The sequence below is a fragment of the Panthera uncia genome, assembly GCF_023721935.1.
Source record: "Panthera uncia isolate 11264 chromosome B3 unlocalized genomic scaffold, Puncia_PCG_1.0 HiC_scaffold_2, whole genome shotgun sequence".
Lineage (NCBI taxonomy): Eukaryota > Metazoa > Chordata > Mammalia > Carnivora > Felidae > Panthera > Panthera uncia.
In genome coordinates, this window is record NW_026057583.1 from 5,847,274 (window position 1) to 5,874,717 (window position 27,444).

Genomic DNA, 27,444 nt, shown 5'->3' on the forward strand with positions numbered 1-27,444 from the left:
CCCTCCCCCACCGCACCCCCTGCGCGGTCCTCAGGTCGCTGGGGAAGCCGCCGGGTGTGCGGCTGGACCCTGAAATGAATGTGACCCGGCCGTTTACGCAAAGAATAAGACCGAAAGCTCCTTCAGAGCTATTTCGCCAACCACCACCCTCTTCCATCCACATCGGATTAGAAAAATAAAGTACCGGGAGGGAGCCTTTGGAAGAGAAAATGAAAACTGGGACTTAACCCCGGGTCGCCAGGGCGCCGCGGTGGGGCGCAGAGAGGCAGACTCCCAGGATGGCAAGCCTCCGGGGTTCCATGGGGTTAAACGAAAATTGATCTGATTTGGTTTTTAGCACCCGAAGGGGAGCAGGGGAGACCGCGGGGACAGGGGCAGGGTTTGCGCGTGTGCTTGTGCGTGCGTCCGCGTCCGGGGAGGGGGAGGGGGCGCCAAGGTGCAGCCTGCGCGCCGCTCTGCGCCTCGGCGGGCTGCGTGCGTGTCTCTGTCCGCGCTGCTCACACGGGCTCTTCGAGGGATCGGCGTCACATGACTCCGCCTGCCCCTCGCCCGCGCGCAGCTCGCCAGTCCCTCAGTTTGCCCGGCGCCGGGGGAGGGTCGGGAGGCCTCTCCGGGGCCCGGGGGCGCCGCGGGGCGGAGAAGAAGTTCCGGCGGGGAATGGTACATCTCTCTTCCAGAAGCCGCGGCCCGGCGCCAGCTCCCGGAGTGTAGCTATTTGGGGGGAGGGGAGAGCGACCAGGAGCGAGCGAGCGAGCGAGCGCCGGAGAGAGGCAGCGCGCCGCGCGCACGGACGGGGGGCCGCGGGGTGTCGCGCGGAGAAGATGTAAGCGCGTGGGGTCTCGCTGGCCTCCGAGCACCATGCAGAAGGGGATCCGGCTGAACGATGGCCACGTCGCGTCCCTGGGACTGCTGGCGCGCAAGGACGGCACGCGCAAAGGCTACCTGAGCAAGCGGAGTTCGGACAACACAAAATGGCAAACCAAGTGGTTCGCGCTGCTGCAGAACCTTCTCTTCTACTTCGAGAGCGACTCGAGCTCGCGGCCCTCGGGGCTCTACCTGCTGGAGGGCTGCGTCTGCGACCGCGCGCCCTCCCCCAAGCCTGCGCTCTCCGCCAAGGAGCCGCTGGAGAAACAGGTGAGGCCGCCGCCGCGTCTGACCTCCCAGCGCCCCCGCCGCGGCCACCCTCGGCACCCCGGGGCCTTCCGCCGGCCCGCGGCGCCCGAACTTTGGTCCCTCCCCTCTGGGCGCCTTCGGTGCGAGCGGAGGCTGGGCCCTGGCGGGCGGGTGACCCCGCGGCGGGCAGAGGGGGCAGGGACTGCGGGCAGGGAGTAGGCGCGGGCTGCGGCTGCCCTTCACCCGGAGAGCTCCGTGGGAGGCGGGGACACAGGGGCCGAGACGCGGAGGCGCTGGGGGGCGACGGGGTGCGGGAGGAGACGGGGTTCCGGAGGACCGGGGATAGACGATGAATGAGGACCGACATCCAGCCAGAAATGGTGCTCCCCACCCCCACTGCCCCCCCGCGGCCCCCGACAGCCCCGACAGTCTGCTCCGGGCCTGGAGAGGGCGAGACGGAGGCGTCCGAGCGCCTGGGTCCCCTGCTCCACCGCCGCTCAGAGTGGAGAGCCCGCCCTAGCTCTGCCGAGTTGGGGGGTGCGGGCCGCTGGGGTCGGTTCGGTGCCATCGGGCGTGATGAGCTCCCGGCCGGCCCCAGGCCCGAGCACCAGACCCGGGTGTGCCAGGAACCCCCTCTGGCGCGCGGGGACCAGGGCCAGGGCTGCTGCGGAGGCCGCGGGACAGGCGGGCGCCGCTCTCCTCCCCCTCCCGCTGCGACTCCGCCACCGCCGCAGTCCCGCTGCCCTCGCGTTTCCCGAGCTGCAGGGCTACGGGGCCGGGCCTGGGTTTGCCCGAGGGCCAGGGCGGGGTGGGGGTGCGCCTCTGGCGTGGAGGGAGGGAGGAGCGACCGAGAGCGAGGGCAATTTTTAAGCTCGATGCGCTCTCCAGAGGCGACTGCTCCGTTTCCATGCCTCTGGGAAGGGAAAGTCAAAGACAGCGGTTCCCAAAATGTCATCGCTGGAAGGGACCCGAGATCCGTGGGGGCTCCAACCAGCTAGCTGTCGCCTGGAGGAGGACGCCGAGGCCCACAGGGAGAAATTTACTTGCCCAGTGTCATACCACCAGTCGGTGGCTCAGGCTCAGAAAAGAGCACTGGGTTCTCAAAGCCACTGCTGCATGGAGACCAGTGGTGACAGAGTGGCCCAAGTGTCGGGAATAAAGACCCTGCTCGAACCGGCCCACCGTGTTGTGGGGACGGGTCTGAGCCCGGCGTCTGCAGTACGCCCCTTTCTTCCCTGCCCTTGTCTGCTGGCGTTGGATGATTTCTGGGGACTGGGAAATGTGGGCAAGAATGTTCGAGGGCCCGTCTCTGGGGACAGCGGGCCACACGGCAGGGAGAGGCTCCCCGATGGCAAAGCTGAGCAGAAAGCAGGCAGCTCCTGGGCTCCAAGCACAGATGGGGCCTAGAGGACTCACCTGGGAGAGCCAGACCCAGGCTGGGCCAAAGACGCCGCTCTCGGCCCTTGATAGGCTGTCTTCACGGGCCTTCCGGAACATTGCCAACCTTTGCCAGCCCAAGTCCGCCTGCGCCTGCCGGCAGCCTGCAGCCCCAGGCCCAGCTGGAGCCCACCTGCATCCGCCACACCAGAGCAGAGCGCTGGACAGGGGGGTGGAGGAAGCTGAATGGCTGTGAGGCTCACAGCCTCTGTTCTCAGCCCTCGGAAGCCGGAGGCAGGCCTGAGACTGCATCTCCGCGCCACGACCTCAGCGCACACGCTCAACTTCTCTGAGCCTCTGTTTTGTAATCCAGATAATGGAGATAACAGCACCTACTTTTCTGAGATTTCTAGAACGCGGGCAAATAATGTATATGAAAGCATGCTCACAACACGTTTTAGCTGGATCTAAATAAATTGTAGTCGGATCTCCATTACCCACTTGGGCAGGGAATAAAGGCCAGACACAGAATGTTAAAGCCGAAAGGCAGCTCAGAGAGAGTTCACACATAGCCAAACGGGACCAGCGAGTGGGGGTCACCTATCCCCACAGAGTAAGTCAGGGCAGAATCGGACCTAGAATTCATCCAGTGTCTAAGGATTCCTGAAAAGGAGATCTTGTGTTGATCCCAAATCAGTCTTGGCTCAGGTAACGAATCATGCTAGCAGCAGATTTTGGACGGGACAGGAGTGCAAAACCCAGAGATGATATGCTCACATGTTAAGGGCTGTGTCCCCAGAATGCCACCGATCGGGCATCCCCAGATGTGTTCAGAGAGCGGGCTCCTGGCGTGAGAAGATTGGGAGGTGACGATCTGATGCGGCCCAGCTCGGGTGCAGATTCCATTAGGGACGTGTGCTTTGGTCTCAGGCACTTGCATTAGATGTCCCTTCTGTCCCGCTCCAGAGCGGGAAAAGTCCACTCGCCTTCTCTGGCCTGTGCGTGTTTGTAAGAATTTATAACGTTTCGGTTCTAAATTTCAGAGTAAAACCGATAGTCTCAGCAGCTGACCCATATCTCTCATCGGGTCGGGTGCCCCATGGCACCACCCCGCGGGGCCCCAGCGTGCGAGCCTGGCTCCCAGCCATCCCGTCACCGGGCCTGCCTGGGATTTGGGCCCACAGGAAACCCGGACTCGGAACCGGCTGGGCGTGTGGTGGGGTGCCCTGGTCAGGGCCTCGGAGGTGCCCAGGCTGACCGGACCGGCCGGTATCTGTGAAGCCGCTGTGTTAGCAGGATGTCTTTGTGTTGGGTCGAAGCAGGTGGCCTCCCCCGGACAGGCAGGAATGCGTCAGGGACAGAGCACATAGTAGGTGTGCAGGGAGCGCCTGTAGAGCCGAACTCGGGGTCTCTCATGTGAATTCAACGCTTCGTGCCCTGGGGCCTGCCGCGTGCTAAGTCCAGGTCCTGTCGCTGTGTCGCGGGCCTAGGAAGCTGGATGGTCACGGCCCCCAGACCCTAAATACGGGCACTCGCCTGGTGCAGATTCTCCAGCAGGACGGAATGCAGGTGCTCTGGGAGCCCAGACCCCAGCACCAGGCTCAGCCTCGGGGGATGCCCTGGCCTCTGGCTGCTTCCGTGCGGGTCTGACCGCACCTCATGCAGCCCCGGTGTGCTGGAGCCCTGACCTGGGACCCCACACCTCATGAAGGCGGACTGGCACGGCCGCCGTCTCCTCCTGCCCCTGCTCGCTCAGTGCTGACTTCCTCTCCTCCCGGCCCCGGTGCCCTGGGCTTCGGGTTTGGATTCAGCCTCCCTACAGGCTGACCCTTGGTGTGGGAGCCGTGCTCTGGCCTTGAGCGCCCCACCCTCGTGCTGAGCCCTCTGAAATACAGCTTCCGGCCTCAGCTTCTCACCAGGCGACCCTGACCATCCAACCCCAGCCCCTTCCTCGCCCCACCAACCACAGGGGGTCCAGCCGTGGACCCCGGGCTCTTCCCGATTCACTTAGGACAGATGGGACATGGAAGGGACACAGACCCCTTCCACGGGAACCTCAGCACCGATGTGGGCGGAGGCTCCAGAGGCCGGGGGGTGGGGGAGCCCAGAGCACCGACTGTCCCCCCTCCCCCCAACCGGGTGCCTTTCCCCGGAGATAAGGTGGAGCCCCATTCCCGCTCCTCACGGGACGTGTTCCTGGTCGGCCTGGAGCGTTCACATCAACGACAGTCCTAAAGCTGCGAGCGTGCCCGATTTACAGATGGGGAAACTGGCTGGCGGTGCCACCAGCAAGGCGGGGGCCGAGCTGAGACTCCTCGGGCTCTCCCGGTCCGCAGCTACGCCACCGTCTTCGCCACGAAGCTTGCCCTCCCGTTGCTCTAGCACATTCAGCTTCTCGGCCAATCAGAAAACTGCAAACCTGGAGGGAGGGGGTGAGGTTGTGCCGGAAGCAGCCCCCTGAGACACAGAACCGGGGCTCGGACTGCGGACGCTGGCACCTGCAGAAGGGCCCACGGTGCGCCCCCCCCCCGACCCGGCAGGTGCGGGGCCCCAGGGTTAACTGTGTGGGGTGCCCGTTCCATCCCCCCTACGTCTCTAGAGCTGAAACGAGGTTGAAGAGCCTCGGTAATTATACCTTAACTGGGACAAGGAAATGCCAGGTCACTGCTTGTCTGCTTGGTGACAGTGGGGTGATGGGACCGGACCAGAGGACACACAGCTGCACTAAAATACACTACAGTGTGTGCAGCAAACATTCGGGCTCGAGGCGCCAGACCCGGGCTCAGTCCTGCAGCTACAGAGAAGAATAAAGCTTAATGTTGGTCTTCAAAGAGCTCGCGGTGGGGTGGGGAGCCCTCCCCGGGCTCACTCCCATAGTTACGGCCAAGTGTTGGGAGCTCTCCCTCCCCTGCTTCGTGCCCATGGGGTCACTGAACACCCTCGCTCACGCTGTCCCCCTCACCCCCCCTCCACACAGCCCCCACCAGGGTGGTCTAACCGCATGTCAGGTCGCGGCACCAAGCCTGTGAGGCCATCAGTGGCTCCCGTTGCCTTTAGGAAAAAATGCGAACTCCCAGCCATGACCTGGGGCACCCTCGGGACCCAGCCTCTGCGCCCCCAGCCCGGCCCCACTGTCCACATTTTGCCCCTCCACACCCTGCACCAGCCTCTGCTTTCCTACCTCAGGGCCTTAACGGATACTTCCTCCGCCTGGAATGACCTCCCAGCCCAGGCCCTTCAGTGACCAAGTCCTGCCTCCGAGGTCTCAGCGTAGAAGCCACCTCCTTAGGCTTCGCTCACCACACACCGGGGCTTTTCCCTATCCACGCCATTGTCACGGTCTGCAAAGACCGTGTGTTTGGCTGGTGGTTTGTGAGTGGACACCACCCCCAGAACGCAGGTGCAGGAAATCGGGGGAAACCCCCCCAGAACACAGGTACAGGAGATCAGGGGACACCCCCCCCCCAGAACACAGGTGCAGGAGATCGGGGCCAGCCAGGGCAGAGGCCGATGGGGCTGTCGTAGCTAGTAGTTGGGGGGCTTGCTGAACCCCGGGCAGCAGCCGGGTCTTTACAACAGAGACTGTTTACAGACACTGAGTTGCCCCTGGCAGGACCTGCGGTCCAGCTGGACAGGGTGGAACCTGACGTCCAACTGCCGACCTCAGCCTGGGGCAGACACGGTGCCACCAGCAGAGAGAGACACGGGAGGGGAGCAGACCCGGGGTGGGGGGTGGTGGATGATGGCGAGTCCATCCCAGGAGGTCAAGGGTCAAATGTGAGGTGACCCCAGGTGTGGTGACTGCAGGTGCAGTGACCCCAAGTGTGGGGAGGCTACTCACAGAGACAGAGGCCGCCAGGCAAGCAGGGTAGGCGCTGACGGGCTGGACTGCTAGAAGGGGGCGCTCGGAGGGTCTGGCTGGACCGACACGTGCCCGGCCTGGCCCGTCCACTGTCCCTGCCCCCTCCGCAAAGGCAGCCAGCACCGTGGATGCCGACTTGCCGGGGTGCCCGCACCCACAGCTCGGTTCCTGACGCTTCCAAGAGAGTTCTGTCACTGCACCCTCGTGGAGGGAGGACCGGGGCCCGGAGCATTTGTCAAGGCCCGAGGGCAGAGGTCGGGTTTGAGCCTCCTGTGCACCCGGTGACTGTGACGCGACACACAAGCCCCTCTCCTCGGCCCCTAACCTACGGCTTCCCTGCCATCTGAGGAGCCCTGGGGCTTCTGCAGGGACCCTCGGTGACCACCATCAGGGCAGTGGAGTGGGGGCCACAGCCCTCACCAGAGGGAGCAGCCCCACTTTTAACCACTGTCCGTGGTAGGGGCCCACGTGAAACATCATCTTTATTAGTGGCTTCAGGAAGTTTCATCTTCGCCCAAAGGCAGCGCTCTGTGGCCTGAGCACTCGCGTGGAGTGAACGTGGACTCGGCCGTGGGTGACCTTGTCGCCGAGCGCTTCCCAACGCTAGACCAGCGAGCACAGGAGAGTGGGGAGCACGGTTCGCGGAGCACCTCCGATCCGTGCCGGGCACCTTCACGTCCGGCCCCTGCTGAGTCCTCTCAGCAGCCCCTGCTAACCCATTCTCGAGACGACAAAACTGAGGCTCAGAGACGTCAGGGACTCCCTCGGGATTACAGAGAGCGTGCAGCAGAGCCGGCAGGCGGACCCGGGCCCCTCGCCCGCCTGCCTCCGGGACCTGAGCCCTCCGCCACGCTCAGCACACAGGCCTGGGCCGGGGGCGGTGGTGGAGTTTACCATTCTCTGCCAAGAAAAAGAATCAGCAGCAAGTGAAAATATGTCACTGTCGCTCCGGTGACTTCTACGAAGCAGCTTCTGTTTCTGCTTGGGTGGGAGCCTCGCAATTCGAATCCCACGAGCGTCAAGGCCAAGACAGGCGTCCACATCCCACGGTCCGGTCTCCCCGGAACCCGTGGGAGCCCGGAGCCGGCCCCCATGTACACACAGCCAAGAACGGGACTCAGCCCCCCGATGTGTATGCGGGAGCTCCGGGGACACGTGGACCCGGGAGGGGCCCAGACGCCTCCGCGCGGGCACCTGTGGTGCAGTGGGCATGCCCACCCCCTCCCCAGAGAGGGGCACACAGCCCCTCAGATGCAGAGCCCGGTCATCAGCTCGCTCGCTGAGGACGAGCCACCCCGCCCAGGCAGGGAGGCAGCATTAGGTGGTAGCCACGGGCTTCGAGCCACGCGGACCGGCGTTCCTGCGGGTTCTGCCCCCTCGTAGCTGGGGGTGGTCACGCTCCCTGAGCCCCGGCCTGCCTGCCTGTGAGGTGGAGGCCGTGATGGAGCCTCCCTCTGCCCCCTGCTCTGAGGCTTAGACCAGTGGCTCTTTGAAAAGCGCTGGCACAGCCCAGTGGGTCTCGTCAGTAAGCGATGGCTGCTGCGGCTCCAGGTTCCGCCTGCGTGACCAGCCTCTCGCTCAGCGGAGCAGCGACCCCGGGGCCTGGCGGCTCTGACGGGCTTGCAGCCAGGGACAGCAGGCCCTGAGCCCGGATATTAAGATGGGTGGGAATTCTTCACACGGAGAACCTGGGCGCTTCTGGGAAGGTCTCGGCAAGTCTGTCCCTGGTGCGGGGACGGGGAGCGATGCCCGCAGGAGCTCGTTCCATCCCTGCTGGCCACCCCGGCCCTGTCCATCTTGCCCCCTGCGCGTCTCACACCCACCCACTTGGCGTCTGCCTCCCCCAGCTCTGGTCCAGGCTGCCGTCCCCCCTCACCGGGACGTGGGGGTGGCCTCCGGGCCGTGCGCTAGTCAGGACGGGCCGCGCTCAGCTGCCGTAACGACCGCCATCTGCGCGAACGCGGGAACGTGTGTCTCTTGTCGGTGCCTCTCCCGCCCCGTGCGCCTGGCGCCGTGATCACTGGGGGCCCAGGCTGATGGAGATTCGTGCTGACTCCTGCCCCCGCGGCCACCCAGCCGAGGGGAGGGCGGTCACACCCACCCCCCCAGGAGTGACCCGCTCTGGCCTCAGCTCAGTGGACAGGCAAGTCACGTGGCTCAGCCCAGCGGCAGCAGGCAAGTGCCGGCCTCCTGTGCCTGCGGGCGGAGCTCCGGTGTCCCCGCCGTCTGCCTCCAGCCGCTGTGTCCCGCAGGCCATCTGCCTGGGTGCAGCCAGAGCGTCCGCGTCACACAGTTCCCACTCACACACATTCCCAGCAGCGGGGGGAAGGCCAGGCGCCTCACGGCGGGCGTAACGGCGGGAGGCGGAAGCCGGGCTCAGCCCGGTGGGTTCACACTTGCAGGGGCAGGTCCAGGCCAGGCCTCCCCTTTTCCTGACGCTCAGTGACCGTCATCCCTAGGCAGGTGCCAGGAGAAGCACTTTGGCCACCGGGTTTCCCCTGAAGTAATGAGGAAGAGAATTCTAGAAGCAGAAGTGGCGTTCTGTTCCGCAGAGTTGCTGGTGCCTCCTGGGAGCCAGGCCCGTGCTGCCTGGGGCCAGGAGGATGGGACAGAAGGAAAGGCCTGCGTCCTGGGCCACCGTCCAGCGAGGAGCCCCCCCCCCCGCCTCCGGTAGACAGCGGCAGCACAAGGGGGGCCAGTGCTGGTGCAGAGCAGAGCCCGGGTCTGTGGGAGCCCAGCCGGGGGGCAGCAGGGCAGCTCGGGCAGGAAGGGAGCCGTGGGACATCCCGTGGGGGCCGTAGGGGCCCGCTGAGGCCCGTGTGCCCGGCTACTGAGCCGGCCCTTCCCCCCAAGAAGTTTCCCACCGGGTTCCTGACGGAGGCCGACGCCACACTGGAGCCTGTTCCTGAATTCGGCAAACGTCCTGAGATCTGGTCAGTGGCAGGGCCAGGCCGGGACGGGTCTGCGGGGGGGTGGCGATGGATTGAAAGATGTTCGTGCCGGACCAGCCATGCAGGACCTCCGTGGCCCTGGCTCCTCGGGCAGGAGTAGCTTCAGACAGAGACCACCCGGCAGTAGAGGCTCGTGGAGGCTGACACGGGCCCCAGGCCTCGGGCTGAGCACCGCCTAGTTCAAAGCTGACTCTGAGGGGGGCCGGCCCTGTAGCCACTCACCCCGTTCTGGCCGGGCCGGCAGTGAGCCGTGAGGTGTCGGCAGCAGTGGGCCTCAGTCCCGGCTGGGGAGGGCCGCAGGGACACAGCCCAAGCCCCATGGGAGGCGGGAGCTGGATGGGGCCTGAGACAGACACGTGGCCCGGGGACCGGGCAGAGCCCGGTGCGTTAACCAGGCCCTGGGAGGGTTCCAGCTGGAGAGCTCCGAGGCCCCTCGGAGCAGGGGCAGGATCCAGACCCCTCTCGAGCCGTATGGGATGGGGCGGGGCATCAGGAGCGGGACAGCTGGTCAGTCCAAGGAGTGACCGGTGGGAGCACCGCCGGCCCGGGGAGGCCAGTCCTTCCAGCGAGCAGGCCCGCTCGGGAAAGCTGTACTAGTGGAGTGCCGTGTGGCGGGCACGAGACTGGCGTGGCTGGCGCAGCAGCCAGCATTTGAGGAGCGAGTTCTGTGCCGCAGAAGCAGTGGGGGTTGGGGGGAGCTGAGGACACTCCGGGGAGACCTGTCCCGGGTGGGACAGGACCTTTCCCTGCAGGGGCCGGGGAACAGGGCGGCTTCCCTGGGAAGTCTGACCATGAGAGGTATGGAAGGGACCTGAGGGGGAGCCTGGATGGACGGCCCTTATGCGGCGGGGGGGGGGGGGGGGGGGATCCAGGCCAGGGCGTGTCCACACACGCACACACATGTGCACGAGAATACTCGGGGTTCTCTGGCACAGCCCCCTCTGGACCGGGAAAAGCAGCATCCAGCAGAGAGGTCCGGCCGAGGCCCGGGGCCAGCTGGACCACAATCCCGAAGGAGGAGCGGGAGGGATGAGCCAGGACCTGTTGGGGGACAGGGCAGCAGAGTTGAGCAGGAACGGTGCCTCCGTCGCTCAGCTAGAAGCAGGGGGCAAGCAGTGGGTCTGGGCTCTGGCCAAGCAGGATGGAGACCGGGGCCAGGGGGAGCACAGGGGGCACTTCAGTGGTCCACGTGGGCGGAGCTGAAGCCTCGAAGCAGGGCGTGGCACGGGATGGGGGAAGGCACAGCGTCTGGAGATTCCAGAGTGAGACCCTTGCTGGCCAGCTGAATATCAGGAATGAGAAGAGATGGGAAGTGGAGTGTTGCACGGGCCGCCAGCCATTGCCTGCTCGACATTGGCACACCTGCGACCCCTGGGTTCGTGACCCCCAAGCCTCTCGAGTACGCACTCGCGCAGGGGGGGTTTGGGATCAGGGTGGGCATTTTTTATTTTGAAACAACAGTTGTGGGCTCTCAGGGCTCTGGAGGCCAGCGGTCTGAAGTTGGGGCCGTGCTCCCTCGGACGTCCCAGGGAAGAACTTCCCTGACCTCCTCCAGCTTCTGATGGCTTCTGGCAGCCCCCGGTGCTCCTTGACCCACAGACGCAGCTCTCTGACCTCTGCCCGTGTCTTCACTTGGCTTTCTCCCTGTGTGTCTTTGCCCAGCTGTCAGCGCAGAGCCCGACGTGGGGCTTGAACTCAAACCGTGAGACCATGACCTGAGCCGAAGTCAGACACTTAACCGACTGAGCCACCCAGGCGCCCCAAGACCTTATTTTCAAATAAGGTCACAGTCACAGATTCCAGGGGGTTTTGGAGGCTGCAGTCGCACAGCTCACGAACGCACACGCATGTGTGTTTCCTGGGAACTTGCCACCAGTAGTTTGATTAGACACCCCGCTTAGACTTGCAAAGGATTTGATTGGTTCGAAACCCATTATTAAGCACTTTTATGAACCACGAACTCTCACATTATCTCTGTGAGGTGGGCGATAACCTTCCCCGTTTTGTGAAAGAGAAAACGATCTGATCGATCTTCAGAATCTGAAAACCAAAGGGTTCCATGGTGACGTAAGTTCCAGGAAATATCCTCCGTCACAGGACTGCGCGGGGCCTTTACGATGTGAGTAGGCCTCCGGGGGTCCCCGAGAACCAAGGACTTCCGTCGTGAAAGGCCAGTGCCCCACCTCTTACGGCCAGCCCCGCCGCCCAAGCCTGAGGAGCACAGTGTCACCTGCCTTGTGGCTTTGCTGGTAATTAATAAGCCTGGCTCCCGTGCCACGGTGACAGATGTGTGACAGATGTGTTCAGTCACCCATTCAGCAAATGGAGGCTGCTCTGTGCCAAGGCCAAGGCACAATGCCGAGCTCCAGGGGCATGTCTTGGTCAGGAATCGTTTAGCGGAAACAGGAGCTTGTTCAGATCAGCTTAAGCAAAGGGAAGGACTTTGTTGGAAGAGCCACGGTGGTGAGCCATGGAGCCTCGGAGAAAACCTGTGTGCGGCCTCCGTGGCCTGGACCGGGAACACGCCTCTGCCCAGCCCCCTCGCTACCCAGTCCCTGTCCCCGCTTCTCTCTGAGACACTTGTTTCCTTCTGTGCCTTCTCTCTGGCTCTTGGCGGTCACCATGCACAGCTCATCAGCTGCCTCTCCACGTCACCGTTGCAAACACCTGACACCCTGGGTGTGACCGCTGGAGCACCTGCCCACGGCCGCCCCAGGGCTGCGCTCCCCATGGGCGAAGGGCGGGCAGCGGGGGCAGTGCTTCTGCCGGGGCATTGCCCCCTTGGGGTTCCCAGCACTGGGTGGACATCGAGACTAGCCACCCCAAGCCCATCCCCCTGCCCGGACCCTCTGCCCCTGGTCCTGCTTTAACAGGTCTCAGGAGGGGCCTGAGTGTGCGTGGCCCAGAATGAGCCTCTCCGCTCTCCCGGAAAGACCACTACAAAGCCATCATCACAGGGGCGCCCGGGGGGCTCAGTTGGTTAAGCGGCCAACTTGATTTCAGCTCAAGTCATGATCTCATGGTTCGTGAGTTTGAGTCCCGGGTCGGGCTCCACACTGATGGTGCAGAGTCTGCGTGGGATTCCCTCTCTCTCTCTCTTTCTCTGCTCCTTCCCCTCTCTCTCTCTCTCAAAAATAAACAAACTTAAAAAAAAAAAAAAAAAGACAAGCCCTAAAGTACAGGCTTTTAGTACTCAAAGGCAGTCTAATCATCCTTATGATTAGGATGGCGGTAATTATAAGGGCCCAGGGGTGACAATACATTTAGACTGACACAGAAGTACTCGCGTACTCGCCCGTCCGCGTCCCTCGCGGGAACTTAGGTGCCTCTTAGCATAGGCGGGCAGGTGTAAACCCCCTGCTTGGGTCAAAAATTTTGACCGCCTTAAGCCATATGAGGATCACCGCGGAAATCGAGTTAGAGCCCACTCGAATCCCGTAGCTTATGCCGTGGGACTACACATAGGGCAAGTCAGGCACGTGCCCCTGACTCCCAACAATCATTCCAGTCAGTTCAACAGACAGACACACAGACACACATCACATCAGGACACGGGTAACAATGGGCCTGCCTACTGGTTTTTCAGGCACCTGGAGATGTTTCTTAGCAACTCTGGACTAATTTATACAGAGAAACTGGACGTCCGTAGAGAAAGTGAAAGTGGTTAACTCGCAAGCGCGTTGGGCGTGAGTGGCCCACGGAAAAGAGTCCTGATGGGCCAGAAAGGCCCCCCCGATGGGCCAGAAAGGCCCCCTGATGGGCCAGAAAGGCCCCCTGTGTCAGTGGACGTCTCCAACTGACCCCGGCTGGGTGCCCTATAGCGCGTCCGCCAGGGTCACACCAGCTTCCAGACAGAACCGGTTCTCCAGAGAAAAAACACAGATCAGAGAAAAGGAAGAACGTTAGAGCCGGCTTACTTACCGATCGATCGGAATCAGATACGACCCGTTGACCAGAAGTCTGGTGGGCTCGGGGGAAATCTCGGTGGGACCTCCAAATATTATGCCCGAAGTTCTGAAACCTCCCACAAAAGACCACCAGAGTCGTAAGTCAAAGCCAAGCGGCAAGGGTCGTTTATTGCAGGTTCGACCTTGGACCTCCACGCACTCGTTGCCGGTGTCGCTAAGAGGCAAGGCTGACCGATCGGGACCAACACTCTTGATAAGAGTGTGGCCGACCCATCGGGACCAACATTCTTGACAAGAGTGTGGCCGACCGATCGGGACCAACACTCTTGTCAAGAGTGTGGCCCCGAACAGCCGGGGTACAGAGTTTTTAAAGCCGATCACATTGTTTTATCATTATCTGGGAACAGAACAGAGAAACAGTTTCCAGATGAGTTAGAAACAGTTGCCAGATGAGTCAGAAACAGTTATCGAATGAGGTGATTATTTTAGACTTTCTGCCGCTAAGTTGCAACCAGTGGATCTCCTTGCCCTTGTCTCTGATGCTCTTTTTTGAGGTTTTGTTTCCTTCATTGATAAGCCTGATTCACAAGAGTGTGAAGTATGATTTACAAGAGTAAAAGCAAGGTTGTTATCTTTTGACCTTCAGTGTCAGAACAAAGTTGTTATCTTTCAAGCTAAGCGTTAGCTTTACAGTACAATTTAACCCTTACAGTGCAGGCTGATAATGGCTTTGCGGGGGGAGAAGAGGGATTGTGGGAGCGCCTGGCATTGCAGAATGAGCAGGAAAGAGACGAGCTAAGCTCTGGGTCCAAAGAGCAGCAGGCCTTCTGAAGGCCTTTCACGTTTGTCATCGACAGCCGTGAGGTGACCAGTGTGCGGGCAGAGAGTGAACGCGGGAGAACTTTGTTTCCCACGATGGATACCACCTGTGTGCCCCTGTGGCGCCTGTGTCCCCGTGAGAGAGAAGAGGCTGCCCCGTGTCCCCCGGCTCTGAGCACCGCCAGACGCGCCCGGCCCTGCCATCTGGGGGGGGTGACCCTCCGTCCTGCTTGGCCCAGGACTCCCGTGGTCGGCACTGGAGGTCTGTCCTTCGGGAGCCCCTTGGTCGGGGGCAGCGTGGGGCAGTGGTCACTCTGCCCGCCAGCTGGGCGTCCTGCTGGGTGTCCTGGACGGCGGAGAAAGCTGGAGGCGGGGGCCCTGCCAGCCACCCCACCCCCAGCTGCCGGGAGCTCCTGTCTGCTCAGCCGCCCTGGATGGTAGAAGGTTGTGACCCAGGCCTGAGGACGCCAGGAACACCGTGCCTGGGCAGGATGAGAAGTAAACCCAGCCCCCGAGGGCGAGCAGGCAGTGGGAGCCATTGGGTGGGCAAAGGCCCTGGACGTGGTAAGGCCCCTGAAAGAATCCTGGAGCTATTGTAACGGTCTGGCTTTGAGGCTCAGAGTGTTTCTGGATCCATCACAACCTTCAAGTCAAGGTGCCCGCCTCTTCAGGTCTAGGGACGCTCTGGTCTGTCCTGGATGTGGAGGCCCCCGCGTGGACTTCTGGGCCCTTCTCTGCAGCTCTGGACGCTCCCGGGGTCGCTCATCGAGCCTGCTTCCGTAACAAGGTCAAGTGTGGTCCAGTGGCAGGTTTGCCTCCATGGCACCTGTGGGTCTGTTCCGGCGGCTCCCGTGAGACCTGTTAAGATTCTGTACAGAATCCTCCCCCCAGAGGAGGCCCCAGCTTTGTGTCTGAGTTTATCCCGTATCCTCGATGACGTGTAATGTGTGAGTACTGACCCCTCCCCACACGGCGTCCCGGGGAAGCCACACGTGTGGCCCTGCATCGCACCGGAAAGCTTTGGGGTGTCCCCACCGCTGATTCCAGAACGATGCTGCTGTTCTGTAGAGGGATCCGTCCCACGTGGTCACGTTGTCGTGGTAGGTGTGACGCGGGTCCTGCCCTGTGGTCATGTTGAGGCCCACGTATTATTCTGGTTGAGTTCAGACTCTGGGAAGCCCCAAAGTGGTCCTGCTTGGCCGGGCACCATTCTGGGTGTGCCTGACGTGTGGTCCTGGTCACGTCCCAGTGGGCCCCTGGCCCCAGTACGTGTGCCGTCCACCCTGCAACTCTGTGGGGCCCACCTCTGGCCTCTGCTTGGCCTTGTCTCTCTGGGAAGGCCCAGGGGTGGTTCTAGCTGTCAGGGCCGACCTGAGGTCTGTCTGAGCTTGGATCCGACACCATCTGAGGCTGTGGGACCATCTTAAGAGCTCGGTGGTCCCCGGGGTCACTGTTCCTCCCTAGAAAAGGCTGATGTTGGCAGTGTTTATCCAGAACCCCAGAAACACCCAGCTCCCTTCTAGACTGCCAGCCGCGTGAGCTTCTCAGGTAGTTGGGGATAGGACATCCTGGTTCTGGAAGACTCCGGTGAGCTGGGCTGGTCCCACTGACCCCGTGGATCCTGGGACCTGAGCCAGAGCAGGTCGGTGAACCCTCCCTCGCCCAGCCCGCGCCCTAACCGCAGACCATACTGCTCCGGGATCCGGAAAGCCTGTCCCAAACCCACCCGAATGAGCCAGAAAGGAGCTGAGGGAGCAGAGAGTGAGGCAGAGGCAGAGCACATGTGTCCAGACTTCTGCACCAGGAGGAGAGAAACGGGGAGCCCCTGATCTGACCGCAGCCTGTCACCAGCCTGAGAGGGAGGAACTGACCGAGAGGGGAGCTGTGCGGGGTGCTCCTTCCTGCAGCCCCGGCCAGCCGACCTCACCTTCCCTGCGGAAGGAGGCAGAGAGGTGTGGGAGAGGGACCCAGGGAGGGTGGAGACCCAAGGGGCAGGGACAGACCCAGCGAGAAAGGGGCAGAGAGGTGCACGGATAGGACAATAGATAGAGGCAGAGAAACGGAGAGAAGATCACAGAACAGCAGGGAGGTGATGGCTTCCCAGCCCCGCGAGCGACGAGGCGGGCTCCTCCTGGAACATGCCGGCGGGACGCAGCCTGGCTCCCCGTCCAGGCTGCTGCGGTGGAACCGGGCTGGGCCCCCAAACCACCCACCACCCCCCTCCCCCGGCACCTCTGGTGACCACCAGTCCGTTCTCTACTTTTCTGGGAGTTTGGTTTGGCTTGGTTGGTTTTTTAGGTTCCACTTTTCTTTATCCGTTCATCCTTTGATGGACACCGACGTGGCTTCCGTGTCTTGCCCGCCGTACGTGACGTTGCCGTGAATGTGGGGGTGCGGGTGGGTTTTGGAATCAGTGACTTTGTCTCCTTCCGATAACTACTCAGAAGTGCAGTTGCCGGATGGTAGGGTCGTTGTTTTTCCAACCCGAGGACCCTCCACACCGGTCTCCACGGCGGCTGCACCGGTCTGCGTTCCCACCCACAGTGCGCGAGCGCTCCCTTTCTGCGCGTCCTCGCCAACACCTGTTGTTCCCTGTGTTGTTGATGTTCGCCATTCTGACAGGTGTGAGGTGGTATCTCTTTGTGGTTTTGGAAAGAGAACGAGCAGGGGAGGGGCAGAGAGAGGGAGAGAGGGAATCTTAAGTAGGGTCTGCCTGACACAGGGGACTCGATCCCACAAATGACAAGATCGTGACCTGAGCCGAAATCAAGAGTCTGACGCCTAACGGACAGAGCCCCAGGCACCCCTGTGCAGAAGCTTTTTATTGTGATAAAAATAATCACAATTCGTTTATTTATTTTTGCCTTTATTCCCGTTGCCTTTGGAGTCAGATCCAAAAACACACCGCTGAGAGTGAAGTCAAGAGCTTCATGACTACATTTTCTTCTAGGATTTTTATGGTTTCTGGTCTCACATGTAGATCTTTAATCCGTTTTGAGTTTATTTTTGTGTGTGGTGTAAGAAAGTGGTCCAGTGTCATTCTTTTGCACGTGGCCATCCGGTTCTCCCAGCACCGTTTGGTGAAGAGGCTTTTTCTCATTGCACATTCTTGCCTCCTTTGTGGTAGATCGATTGACCACGTGAGCATGGGTTTACTTCTCCCTTCTGTTGATTGATCCGCATGTCTGCCTTCATGCCGATAGCGTAGTGTTGGGATCACCACAGCTTTCTAATACGGTTTGGAATCAGCCAGCGTGATGCTCCCAGCTTCCTTTTTCTCAAGACCGCTGCGGCGACTTGTGATCTTTCGTGGTTCCACACGAATTTAAGGATTGGTTGTTCCGTTTCTGCGAAAAATGGCATCGCAGTTTTGAGAGGAATTGCATTGAATCTATAGATTGCTTTGGGTATGTGGACATTTTAACAGTATTAAGTCTCCCATCCGAGACCGCGGAACGTCTTTCCATTTCCTTGTGTCGTCCTCAGTTTCTTTCTTCAGCGTTTTATACTTTCCAGAATATGGGTCTTCGCCTCTTTGGTCAGGTTTATTCCCGGGTATTTTATTATTTTTGGTGCAATTTGTAAATGGGGTTGTTTTCTTAATTTCTCTTTCTGCTGTTTTAATATCGCTGTGCAGAAATGCAACAGATTTCTGTACATTGATTTTGTATCCTACGACTCTGCTGAGTTCATTTATCAGTTCTAGTAATTTTTTGGTGAAGTCTTTAGTGTTTTCTATATAGAGTATTATGTTATCTGCAAATAGCGAACGTTTTATATTTTTCCGTATCAACTCGGATGCCTTTTACTTCTTTTCCTTGTGTGGTTGCTGAGGCTGAGACTTCCAACATTGTGTAGACTAAAAGTGGTGAGTGGACATCTGTCTCACTCCTGACCCTCGGGGAAAGCTGTTTTTCACCACTGAGGATGATGTTAGCTGTGGGTTTTTCACATGTGGCTTGTGTCATGTGGAGATATATTCCCTCTAACCCTGCTTTGTTAAGAGTTTTTATCATAGATGCATATTGAATTTCTTCAAGTGTTTTTTCTACATCTATTGAGATGATCATGTAATTTCTATTCCTCGTTTTGCTAACATGCTCTATCACACTGATTGACTTGTGGATGTCGAACCATCCTTGCATCCCTGGAATGAATCGCACTCAGTCGCAGTACATGATCCTTTCAATGTGTTGTTCATTCAGCTTGCTAATGTTTTGTTGAGGATTTTTGTATGTATGCTCATCAAGGACATTGCCTGTGACTTTCTTTTTTCGATGGCGTCCTTGTCTGCTTTTGGCATCAGGGTAATGCTGGCTTGGGAAAATGAGTTTGGAAGCATTCACGCCTCTTCAATTCTTTGGTAAGAGTTTGAGAAGGATAGGTGTTAAATCCTCTTAGGGGCGCCTGGGTGGCGCAGTCGGTTAAGCGTCCGACTTCAGCCAGGTCACGATCTCGCGGTCCGTGAGTTCGAGCCCCGCGTCAGGCTCTGGGCTGATGGCTCGGAGCCTGGAGCCTGTTTCCGATTCTGTGTCTCCCTCTCTCTGCCCCTCCCCCGTTCATGCTCTGTCTCTCTCTCTGTCCCAAAAATAAATAAAAAAAAAAAAAGTTGAAAAAAAAATAAATCCTCTTTGAATGTTTGGTGGAATGCACCAGTGAAGCCTTCTGGTCCCAACTTTTGCCTGTTGGGGGGTTTTGATTCCTGATTCAATCTCCTTCCTGTAACTGACCCATTCAGATTTTCTGTTTCTTCATGATTCAGTCTTAGAAGACTATGTTTCTCGTAATTTACACAATTTTCTAAGTTGTTGATTTGTTGGTGTATAATTGTTCATAGTAGTCTCTTACGATCCCTCGTATTTCTGTGGTATCAGTTGTAACTTCCCTCTTTCGAAAGTTCCTGATTTTATTTGAGTCCTCTCTCCTTTGTTCTTACTGAGTCTAGTTAAACGTTGATCAGTCTTATTTGTCTTTTCAAAGAACCAACTCTTCTTTTCATGGATCTTTACTATTGTTTTTTTAGTCTCAATTTCATTTATTTCTGCTCTGATCTTTATTTCCTTCCTCCTACAACTGCTGGGTTTTGTTACTCTTTTTCTAGTTCCTTTACGTGTAAAGTTAGATTCTTTACTTGAGCTTTTTCTTATTTCTTACATCGCTACGAACTTCCCTCCCAAAACTGCTTTTGCTGGATCCTGTAGATTCTGATATGTTGCATTTTCGCTTCTATTCACCTCAAGGGTTTTTTTTTTTTTTTATTTCTTCATTGAAACATTTGTCGTTCAGCATTGTGTTTAATCTTCACACGTTTGTGGTTTTTTCCCGTTTTCTTTTTGCAAGCGATTTCCAGTTTCGTACCATTGTGGTCTGAGAAGATGCTTGACATGATTTCAATCTTAAATTCATTGACACTTGTTTTGTGGCCTAACATATGGTCTCTCCTGGAGAATGTTCTATGTGCACTTGGCCAGAATGTGTGTTCTGCTGTTTGGGGACGGACTGTTCTGTGTAGAGCTATCAGACCCATTTGGTCTAATGTGTCCTTTAAGGCCATTGTTTCCTTGTTGATTTTCTGTCTGGATGATGTATCCATTGATGCAAGTGGGGTGTTAATGTCCCCTACCGTTAACTGCATTGCTGTGCATTTCTCTTTTTAAGTCTCTAGTATTTGCTTCATGTGTTTATGAAGCGTATGTTGCATACATAAATATTTAAAATGTTGTCTCTTCTTGCTGGATTGACCCGTTTATCATCAGTAATGCCCATCTGTGTCTGTAATCATGGGCTTTGTTTCCAAGTTTCTTCTGTCTTAGGTAAGTGTAGCTACCCCAGCTTTCTTTTGGTTTCCATTTGCATGAAGCATCTCTTTCCATCCCTTCATTTCCAGTCTGTGTGTCCTTACATCTGTCTGTCCTTACATGTTATAGAGAGCACATAGGTGGGTCTTTTTTTTTTTAATTGATTCAGCCACTCTGTGTCTTCCGATTGGAGAATTTAGTCCCTTTTTGTTTGTGGTACTTACAGATAGGTATGTACTTGTTGCCATTTTGTTCATTATTTTCTGCACATCTCATATTTCCTCTCTGTTCCTCCTTCTCTTCTTGCCCCCTTCCCTTGTGGTCTGATGCCTTTCTATAGTGTTACGTTATGTGGTTACCACGTGACCTACATACATCAGCCTACAGACACACCTTGGAGATACTGCGTGTGCGGTTCCGGACCATGGCGATAAAGTGAATGTTGCGATAAAGCGAGTCAAATGAATTTTTTGGTTTTCCAGGGCATGTTAAGGTTACATCTACGCCGTCCTGCAGTTTATTATTTCTTGGACATGTGCGATAGCACGATGTCTGAGAAAACAATGTACTTACATAAATTTTAAAGTATTTCTAACCAATGTTAACTCTCTCCTGAGCTTTCAGTGAGTCATAATCGCAGATCCCCGTAATAAAATTAATAGTAGCGAAAGAGCTTGAAATACCGCAAGAATTACTAACAGGTGACACAGAGACCCAAAGTGAGCAAGTGCCGTTGGGAGAATGGCACCGATGGACTTGTCTGATGTGGGCTTGTCGCAGACCTGTAATATGCAAAAGTGCAAAATGCAGTAAGCAGAGCACAGTGAAATGAGGTGTGCCCGTGTGTGTGTGTGTGTGTGTGTGTGCACCCCAGTCTGGTTTAAGTAGCTAGCAATTTAAGTTTGAACACATCCTAAAACTTAACATTTTTACACCCTCTCCCCCATGTGTTAGGCTTTTCATGTCACGTTTCACATCTTTTTTATTTTTACCCCTTCCCTCGTTGTTGTGGTTGTAGTTATTTTTACTGCTTTTGCCTTTAACCTTCATTCCAGCTTTGTAAGGGATTGAGCCGCCGTCTTTACTACACGTCTACCTTTACCGTGAGATTTGTGCTCCCACGTGTGCTCTCATTCCCCGCTAGCGCCCTTGCTTTTCAGCCCAAAGAAGTCCCCCGAGTGCCTCTTGCTTGGCCAGTTCCGTGGCGGTGAGCCCCTGTGGCTTCTGCTAGTGTGGAGAACGTTCTCTCCCCTCAGGTCTGAATGACGACCTTGCAGGCTGGCGTGTCCTTGGCGGAAGGTTTTTCCCTCGGCACGTCGACTATACCCCGCCACTCCCGCTGGCCTGCGAAGTTTCTGCTGAAAAATCTGTTCATAGTCTTGTGAGGTTTCCCTTGTACGTAAGAATCTGATTTCTCTTGCTGCTTTGAGGACCCTCTTTCTCTTTAACTTCTGATGTTTCCGTCACAGTGTGTCCCGGTATGGGGCTCCTTTGGTCACCTTCCTTGGGACTCTCTGGGCTTCCCGGACCCGGATGTGTGTTTCCTCCCCCAGGTTAGGGTCGTTCACAGCCATTATTTCTTCAAATGACTTTTCTGTCCCTTTCTCTCTTCTTCCGGGCCCCTTACTACCCAAACACCGTCCCCCGGGTGTCATCCCCTGGGTCCCTGAGCAATCTTCCTGCTGCTCTTTTCCAGTGTGTGCCTGGCTTCCAGATGACCGGTCCTGTCTTCCGCTTCGTCCGCCGTGTTGTTGAACCCCTCGTGTGTTGTCCAGAGTTACTGTATCCTTCCCTCCGTGACTCCTGTTTGGTGCCTTCTTGTGTTTTCTCTCTGTTGAGGCTCTCACTGTGTCCCTCTGCTCTTCCCAAGATCAGTGAGCCTCTCCGGGACTGTTACTCTGAGCCCTCTATCAGGTAAATTAGCTGTCTTAGTCTCACGAAGGTTTTTTTACTGGAGTTTCATCTTGTTCTTTCTTTGGGAACATATTCCTCTGTGTCCTCATTTTGCCTGGCTCTCCGGGTTGGTTTCCATGTATTAGGCAAAAGTGCTCTCTCCTCATCCTGAAGGGGTGGTCACGGGAAGCCCGGGGTGGGTGTCAGTCTGCTGTCTGCACAGTGCCCCGGGGAGGTGGCCTGCCAGGAACGTCTCTCCGATTGTTTCAGTCCTGTGGGGCCCAGAGCTGCAAGCCCCCCGGCCACCAGAGCCACACATCCAGGGGACACCCCCGTGGAGACTGGGCACAGATCTGTGGTGGGGGCGTGGGGGCAGAACACGTCGGGGCAGAACACATCAAGCCTACCTGCTGGGTTCAGTGGAGCGGGGGCCACGGCCTCCCCTCACTTCAAAAACCCCCGGGCATTCCTAACTTCGGCTGTTCTCACCCCGTCACCGAGATCTCTTCTCCCAACCTTGCTGCTACTGTGAGGTCTGCTTCCCCTGGAGAAGCAGCCCCGTCCCTCCGTGCTGGCAGGGGAGGTGGAGAAGAGTGGGAAGTAGGCGGGCACAGGGACAGTTGTAGCACCCACAGTGCCCATCCCAGGGTCTTGCCTTCCCCACCAGGGCCCGGACCCCTGAGAAATGCAGCCACGCCAGGCAGAATGGCTGGCACAGAGCAAGTGCTCAGGGGGCATATTGGCAGTATTATCGGGAATAGTTTTTAAAAATTTTTTGATGTTTATTTTTGAGAGGAGAGAGAGAGAGAGGGAGAGAGACAGAGCATGAGCAGGGGAGGGGCAGAGAGAGGGAGACACAGAATGTGAAGCAAGCTCCAGGCTCTGAGCTGTCAGCACAGAGCCCGACGCTGGGCTCGAACTCACGGACTGTGAGATCATGACCTGAGCCGAAGTCGGATGTTCACCCAACTGAGCCCCCCGGGCGCCCCTATCGTGAATATTAATAAGAGTAAGGGGACGAGGACCACAGACCGCAGGGTGCCTTGTGGAGACATCATCAGAGCCCTGGAGCGGGATGTCCCTTTCATGTGTCTGTTCATCCTTTCCTTCCTCAGCCATTCATCAGCACTTACTCGGTACCAGACTCTGTGTGGGGCTCCAGAGTACCCAGAGGAAGGTAGCCAACCCCGGCCCCGGCCTTGAGCAGTGCACGGCCCGTGAGTCAGTCAGGCGTGAGACCCTCTGGAAGGAGGGGCCTCAGGGGGACGCCATCCTCAGTGACAGAAGGACGGGGGCCTAGCAGACACCCCCACCCGGCCAGGCCGAGATCCAGACAAGTACCTGGCGCTCTGTGTGTGTCCTGGCAGACACGGGGCCACACCTAGGCCCCCAGGCCACACCTGGGCCACACACCTGAGCGGGACAGAAGGGCGCCAGGCCAGAGCCTCCCCAGGGCCTCCCACGGGCTGTACGGGGAGACCGGGAGCCGGCCCAGGCCTGTCCTGAGCTCCAGGAAAGATGCAGAACACTCACCTCCAGCCGGGCTGTGCCCTCCTCCCCCCCACCCAGCAGATGGGCAGGCACACGTCCATGAGGACAGAGACATAGATGGTGCACGTGTACAGGGAGATCACGGAACTCAGAGACACAGACGGCCCAGCTTGTCCACCCAGCACCGCGCCCCCCATCGCGGATGAGAGCCCGAGCAGGACAGAGGAAGGGGCCCAGCGGCCCCGAGCCGCACGGTGGGTCAGGCTCCACGTCCGGTGCCCATTCTCTCCCAGGAGGCCACTTGTCCCTTAACTTGGGGCGTGCCCCTCCCAATCCTGGAGAGAACGCCGGATGACGGGGGAGCCCTGGACTGCGGCCCGGCACCCCCCTGTGGGAGCCACATCACACCTCCCACCGCAGCCCCTCCGAGGAAGGGTGGTCACCGTGTCGCAGGCGCCTGCACACCCACGGGCCACCCCGGCCGCACCTGCCTGGGACCGGCCGCCTTCCCGGCACCACACCGCCGGCGGTTTACTGGGTCTGTCTGCGCGCGGCCTAGGCCCTCGTTCAGCCTTGCTCAGTTCTCCAGATTCCTTTCTTACTAGCATCTTCCCGGAACCTGGAGCTCACCAGCGTGGGGGCTTCGTTCTTTCCCAGCGGATTTTACTGCCCCTGTCCGCTTTGTGTCTCCGTCCCTGCCTCCCTTCTCCGTCTCCCTCCATCGCTGTCTCCACTCTGTCCCCATCCTTGTCTGTGTCCCCCGCCCCCCAGGCCCCACGTGGAGCACAGTCTGGTTCCTGAGCCGCCCGGAGTCAGGACTGGGGATGACTCAGGTTGCTGGGAGCAAGTCTACCGTCCCCTGGTGAGCACTGGCTGCTGGTCACCGGGGCCACGTGGCCGCGTAAGCCAATGTCAGGGGGGAGGCTGGCGGGCACACGGGACCGCACTGCTCTCCCGTCCGCTGGGCCACTTACTCTGCAGCCGGGGCCGCAGAAGCATCGCCGGCCGAGAGCAGCCGTGTCCCGGAGGGGGCCTCGGGCAAACCCCCGCTCCCTGTGACATGGGGGCGGTGTGCTTTACCCCAGGGGCTGTGGCCCAGGGAGGCTGTGCTCTCCGCTGGCTCTCCCTCCTCCAGCTGAGGCTCCCCAGGCTGCCCGCGCAGCAGGCCCTTCGGCCTCTGCCCCGAAGGCGCCCCGGGCCTGCTTGTTAGGAGACACGGTGAAGATTCTGGGCTGTGCCCGCCCCTGAGGCCCCCACGCCCAGCCCTCCACCGGCCGCTGCTCGGTCACTCAGGGTCTAGACAGGGTCTCCAAAGACAAGACGCACGGGACCCGCGTTAGGAGACTGGCCACGGCCACGCGACTTCACCCGGAGCAGGGGTGACAGAGGCGAGGCCTCGCAGAGGCGGAGTACATGAGGGGTATGCTAGCCCCTCGCTGTGGAGGTGACGGGACGGCGTGGGGAGGAAGTCTCTGGGGACAGACCCTTCTCCGAGGGGCAGAGAGTCGAGCATCCGCATGGCTCCAGAGGCGTCTGTGGTGGCCTGGGTTCAGGCCCGGGAGCTTCCTCGCGGCTAATTCCCTGCTGAGGGGGGTGGCGGGGGTCACGGTACCCAGGCTGGCAAGCGGCCGAGCGTTCTCTAAGCTGGGCCGATCGGGAAGAGGCCGCTGTTAGGGGAGAGGGGCCTCAGCCAAACCCCTCACTGCCCGCAGCTCTGGGGGCCCGGCTCCCGGGGTTTTGCCAACCCGGCCCCTCCCCGGGCAGGTCCAAACCCCCCCCTCCCCCACCCCAGCGGCTTGGCGGGGAAGGAGACCACTCTTGCCCTGGGAACAGGGCCTGGTCCCATCGGTGGGCCCATCCAGCTCCAGGACATCCCCCCTGGGGACCCAAGGAGACCCACCCTGTCCGTCCCCCGTTTCTGAGTTAGGACCCGAGTCTCACCCGCTTATAAGCTCCGTAGCTTTTCCGTCTCTACACCCAGCGCCAGGCCCCAGCTTGTGTGTCCTCCTGGCTTCTCTGCTTTCCAGCTGTGTGGCCTTGAGCAAGTGGCTTGAGTTCTCTGTGCCTCAGGTTCACCCCCCTTGGTGAGTGTGGGACTCCGTGAGATCGTGGGGGGACAACCTGGGGGTGCTCACCGTCTCTCGAGAACCACCCGCGGCTGCCTTCCTTCTTCACCTGCTTCTCCCGGGGGGCAGGTGGGGGGCGTGCCCACCCTTCCGAATTCAGTTATTCGAGGCTGCAGCTGACAGTTCCTTCCACAGCCCCAGTTGTCTGTTTCCTAGGAAACAAGTGAGAGACATGGAGTGTGCAACAACACGCACACACACACACACACACACGCACGCGCACAGGCACGCACGCACAGGCACACCCTGGCTGCCACCCAGACTGACCCTTAACAGAAATACAGGAAATGTCAGCAGAGGCTAAAAATAGTTTACGCACCTCACCTCGGTTGCGGGTCCCTCCCCCCCCACCCCGACCCCCCAAACCTGCCCCTTATCCTGCCCCTCCCCCTCTGTGGCCCCCCCACCTGTAGTCGCTCCAGCCAAAGACCTGAGTGTCGTCCTGGCGACGTCCTCCCAGCCCGTCCCCCTGCTGGGCACTGCCACCCGGACCCTGCCGCCTGCCCCCCTTGCCTCCGGCATCCCTGTTCCTGCCGCCCCTCCCGCCCCAGCACACCAGGCGCAGACGTCTGTGCCGCCCCCACACTCTGCGTCTAGCGACCGTCACTCCTGGACCAGGGCCCCAGCGCTGGGCAGCCCTCCTGCTGTCTCTGGACCGATCAGGGGACAGCCCCTTGTCACCTCCATACAGCAGTGAGTGTGGCTGTGGCAGTTGTGCTCGCGAGGGTCCCGGGCATTGTTCTGGGGGTTCACGCACTTTAGCTTGTCCAACAACATAACAGACATGGGTCCGCTGTTGGTTCCTCCGCTTCCCAGGAGCCCAGGGACGGGCCGCGAGCTTGACCCTCCTCCAAGTCCCCTACACCCGACAGAGGTGCTTCCTGGGGCCGCTCCTGTCTGTTCGCCGCTGTAACCCCAGCACCAGAAGAGTGCTTGGTACACTTCCGTGCAGTGAATCGAGGCACGCTGCACCCAGCGGGCACCCACTTCCCAGGGGGTGCTCTCGTGGGTTTCCTCTGCCGTCCTCCCAGCATACCTGGCGGTTGAAAAGTGGCTTTTATGCAGTTTGTTGGCAAACGGGACTTTGGGGGCCCCGCTTTCTTCTCACAATATCCAAAGCATGGGGTCTGTTAACATCATGAGTCTGGGCCCGGCTGATGTGGCAGCAGGCACTTTGCGAAACAGACTGATAGCAGCAGACGTGGCTGCTTCTGTGGACACCTGGTAATCAGAGATATCTTCTTCTCGGTGCAGCATTATTTCACGGTCAACTTCAGCCACGAGAACCAGAAAGCCCTGGAGCTGAGGACAGAGGACGCCAAGGATTGTGACGAGTGGGTGGCAGCCATCGCTCATGCCAGGTATGTCTCACCCACCCCACGGTCCTGGCAGAAGAGGCTGAGCCCAGGGACCCCGTCTAGAGCAAACCCAGGCCCCGGAGTGGGAGGGTGCGGAAAGGAGGGGAGCGGAGAAGGAGCCTTAAGGGAAGGCCTCTTGGGAGGGGGCGCCCCTCAGAGCCCCGAAGCTCCGGGTCTGTAGCTCCCTCGGGTGCCCCAGGAGCCAGATGGGGACAAAAGCCAAGGGATCTAGTATATGCTGCAGAGAAAGTGGGGCTCCACGCTGGATTGAATCTTTTGGGTCCTGGAGAGGTGACAGGCTTGTGGTCTGGCGTGTGGCTCCACAGCTGACCGTCCCCTGGCAGAGCTGAATACTGTCCGAGGGCAGGGACACCCGGATTCACCCCTCCCAACAGGTGATTTTTATGGCTCAGTAGAGAGAAGTGTGTTTCTGTATCTGTCTGCCTATTACATGCAAGGTCCTGAAGGCAGAGACCAAAAGCGATCCAACATCCCCAAGACTTATAGAGGCCTAAGCAAGTGCTCAGCAAGGTGGATTGGAAGAAGGCAGGGATGAACGAATGGATAGAGGGTGGATGGGAGATTGGATGTTGAGTTTGTGAAAGATGAATGGAGGGTGGATGGGTGATTAGCGGATGTGTTTAAAGTATGAGTGATGGTGGATCCATAGACAGCTGGGGGTGGATGGGTGGGTGGTGGGTGGATGGATGGATAGGTGGGTACATGTAAGGATGATTGGATGGATGGA

The 27,444-nt window shown here is 59.0% G+C and overlaps 1 protein-coding gene across 2 annotated transcripts in view; it reads left to right on the plus strand.

Moving 5' to 3' along the window:
* The first annotated feature begins 596 nt into the window (after window positions 1-596).
* RASGRF1 (Ras protein specific guanine nucleotide releasing factor 1) overlaps window positions 597-27,444 on the plus strand; it is a 98,318-nt gene continuing 71,470 nt past the window's right edge. For both annotated transcript variants that reach the window (XM_049614386.1, XM_049614387.1), the window contains exons 1-2: window positions 597-1,134; window positions 26,593-26,699. In XM_049614386.1, the coding sequence (XP_049470343.1) occupies window positions 859-1,134; window positions 26,593-26,699 (383 nt within the window). In that variant the 5' untranslated portion in view covers window positions 597-858. The remainder of the gene's footprint in view (window positions 1,135-26,592; window positions 26,700-27,444) is intronic.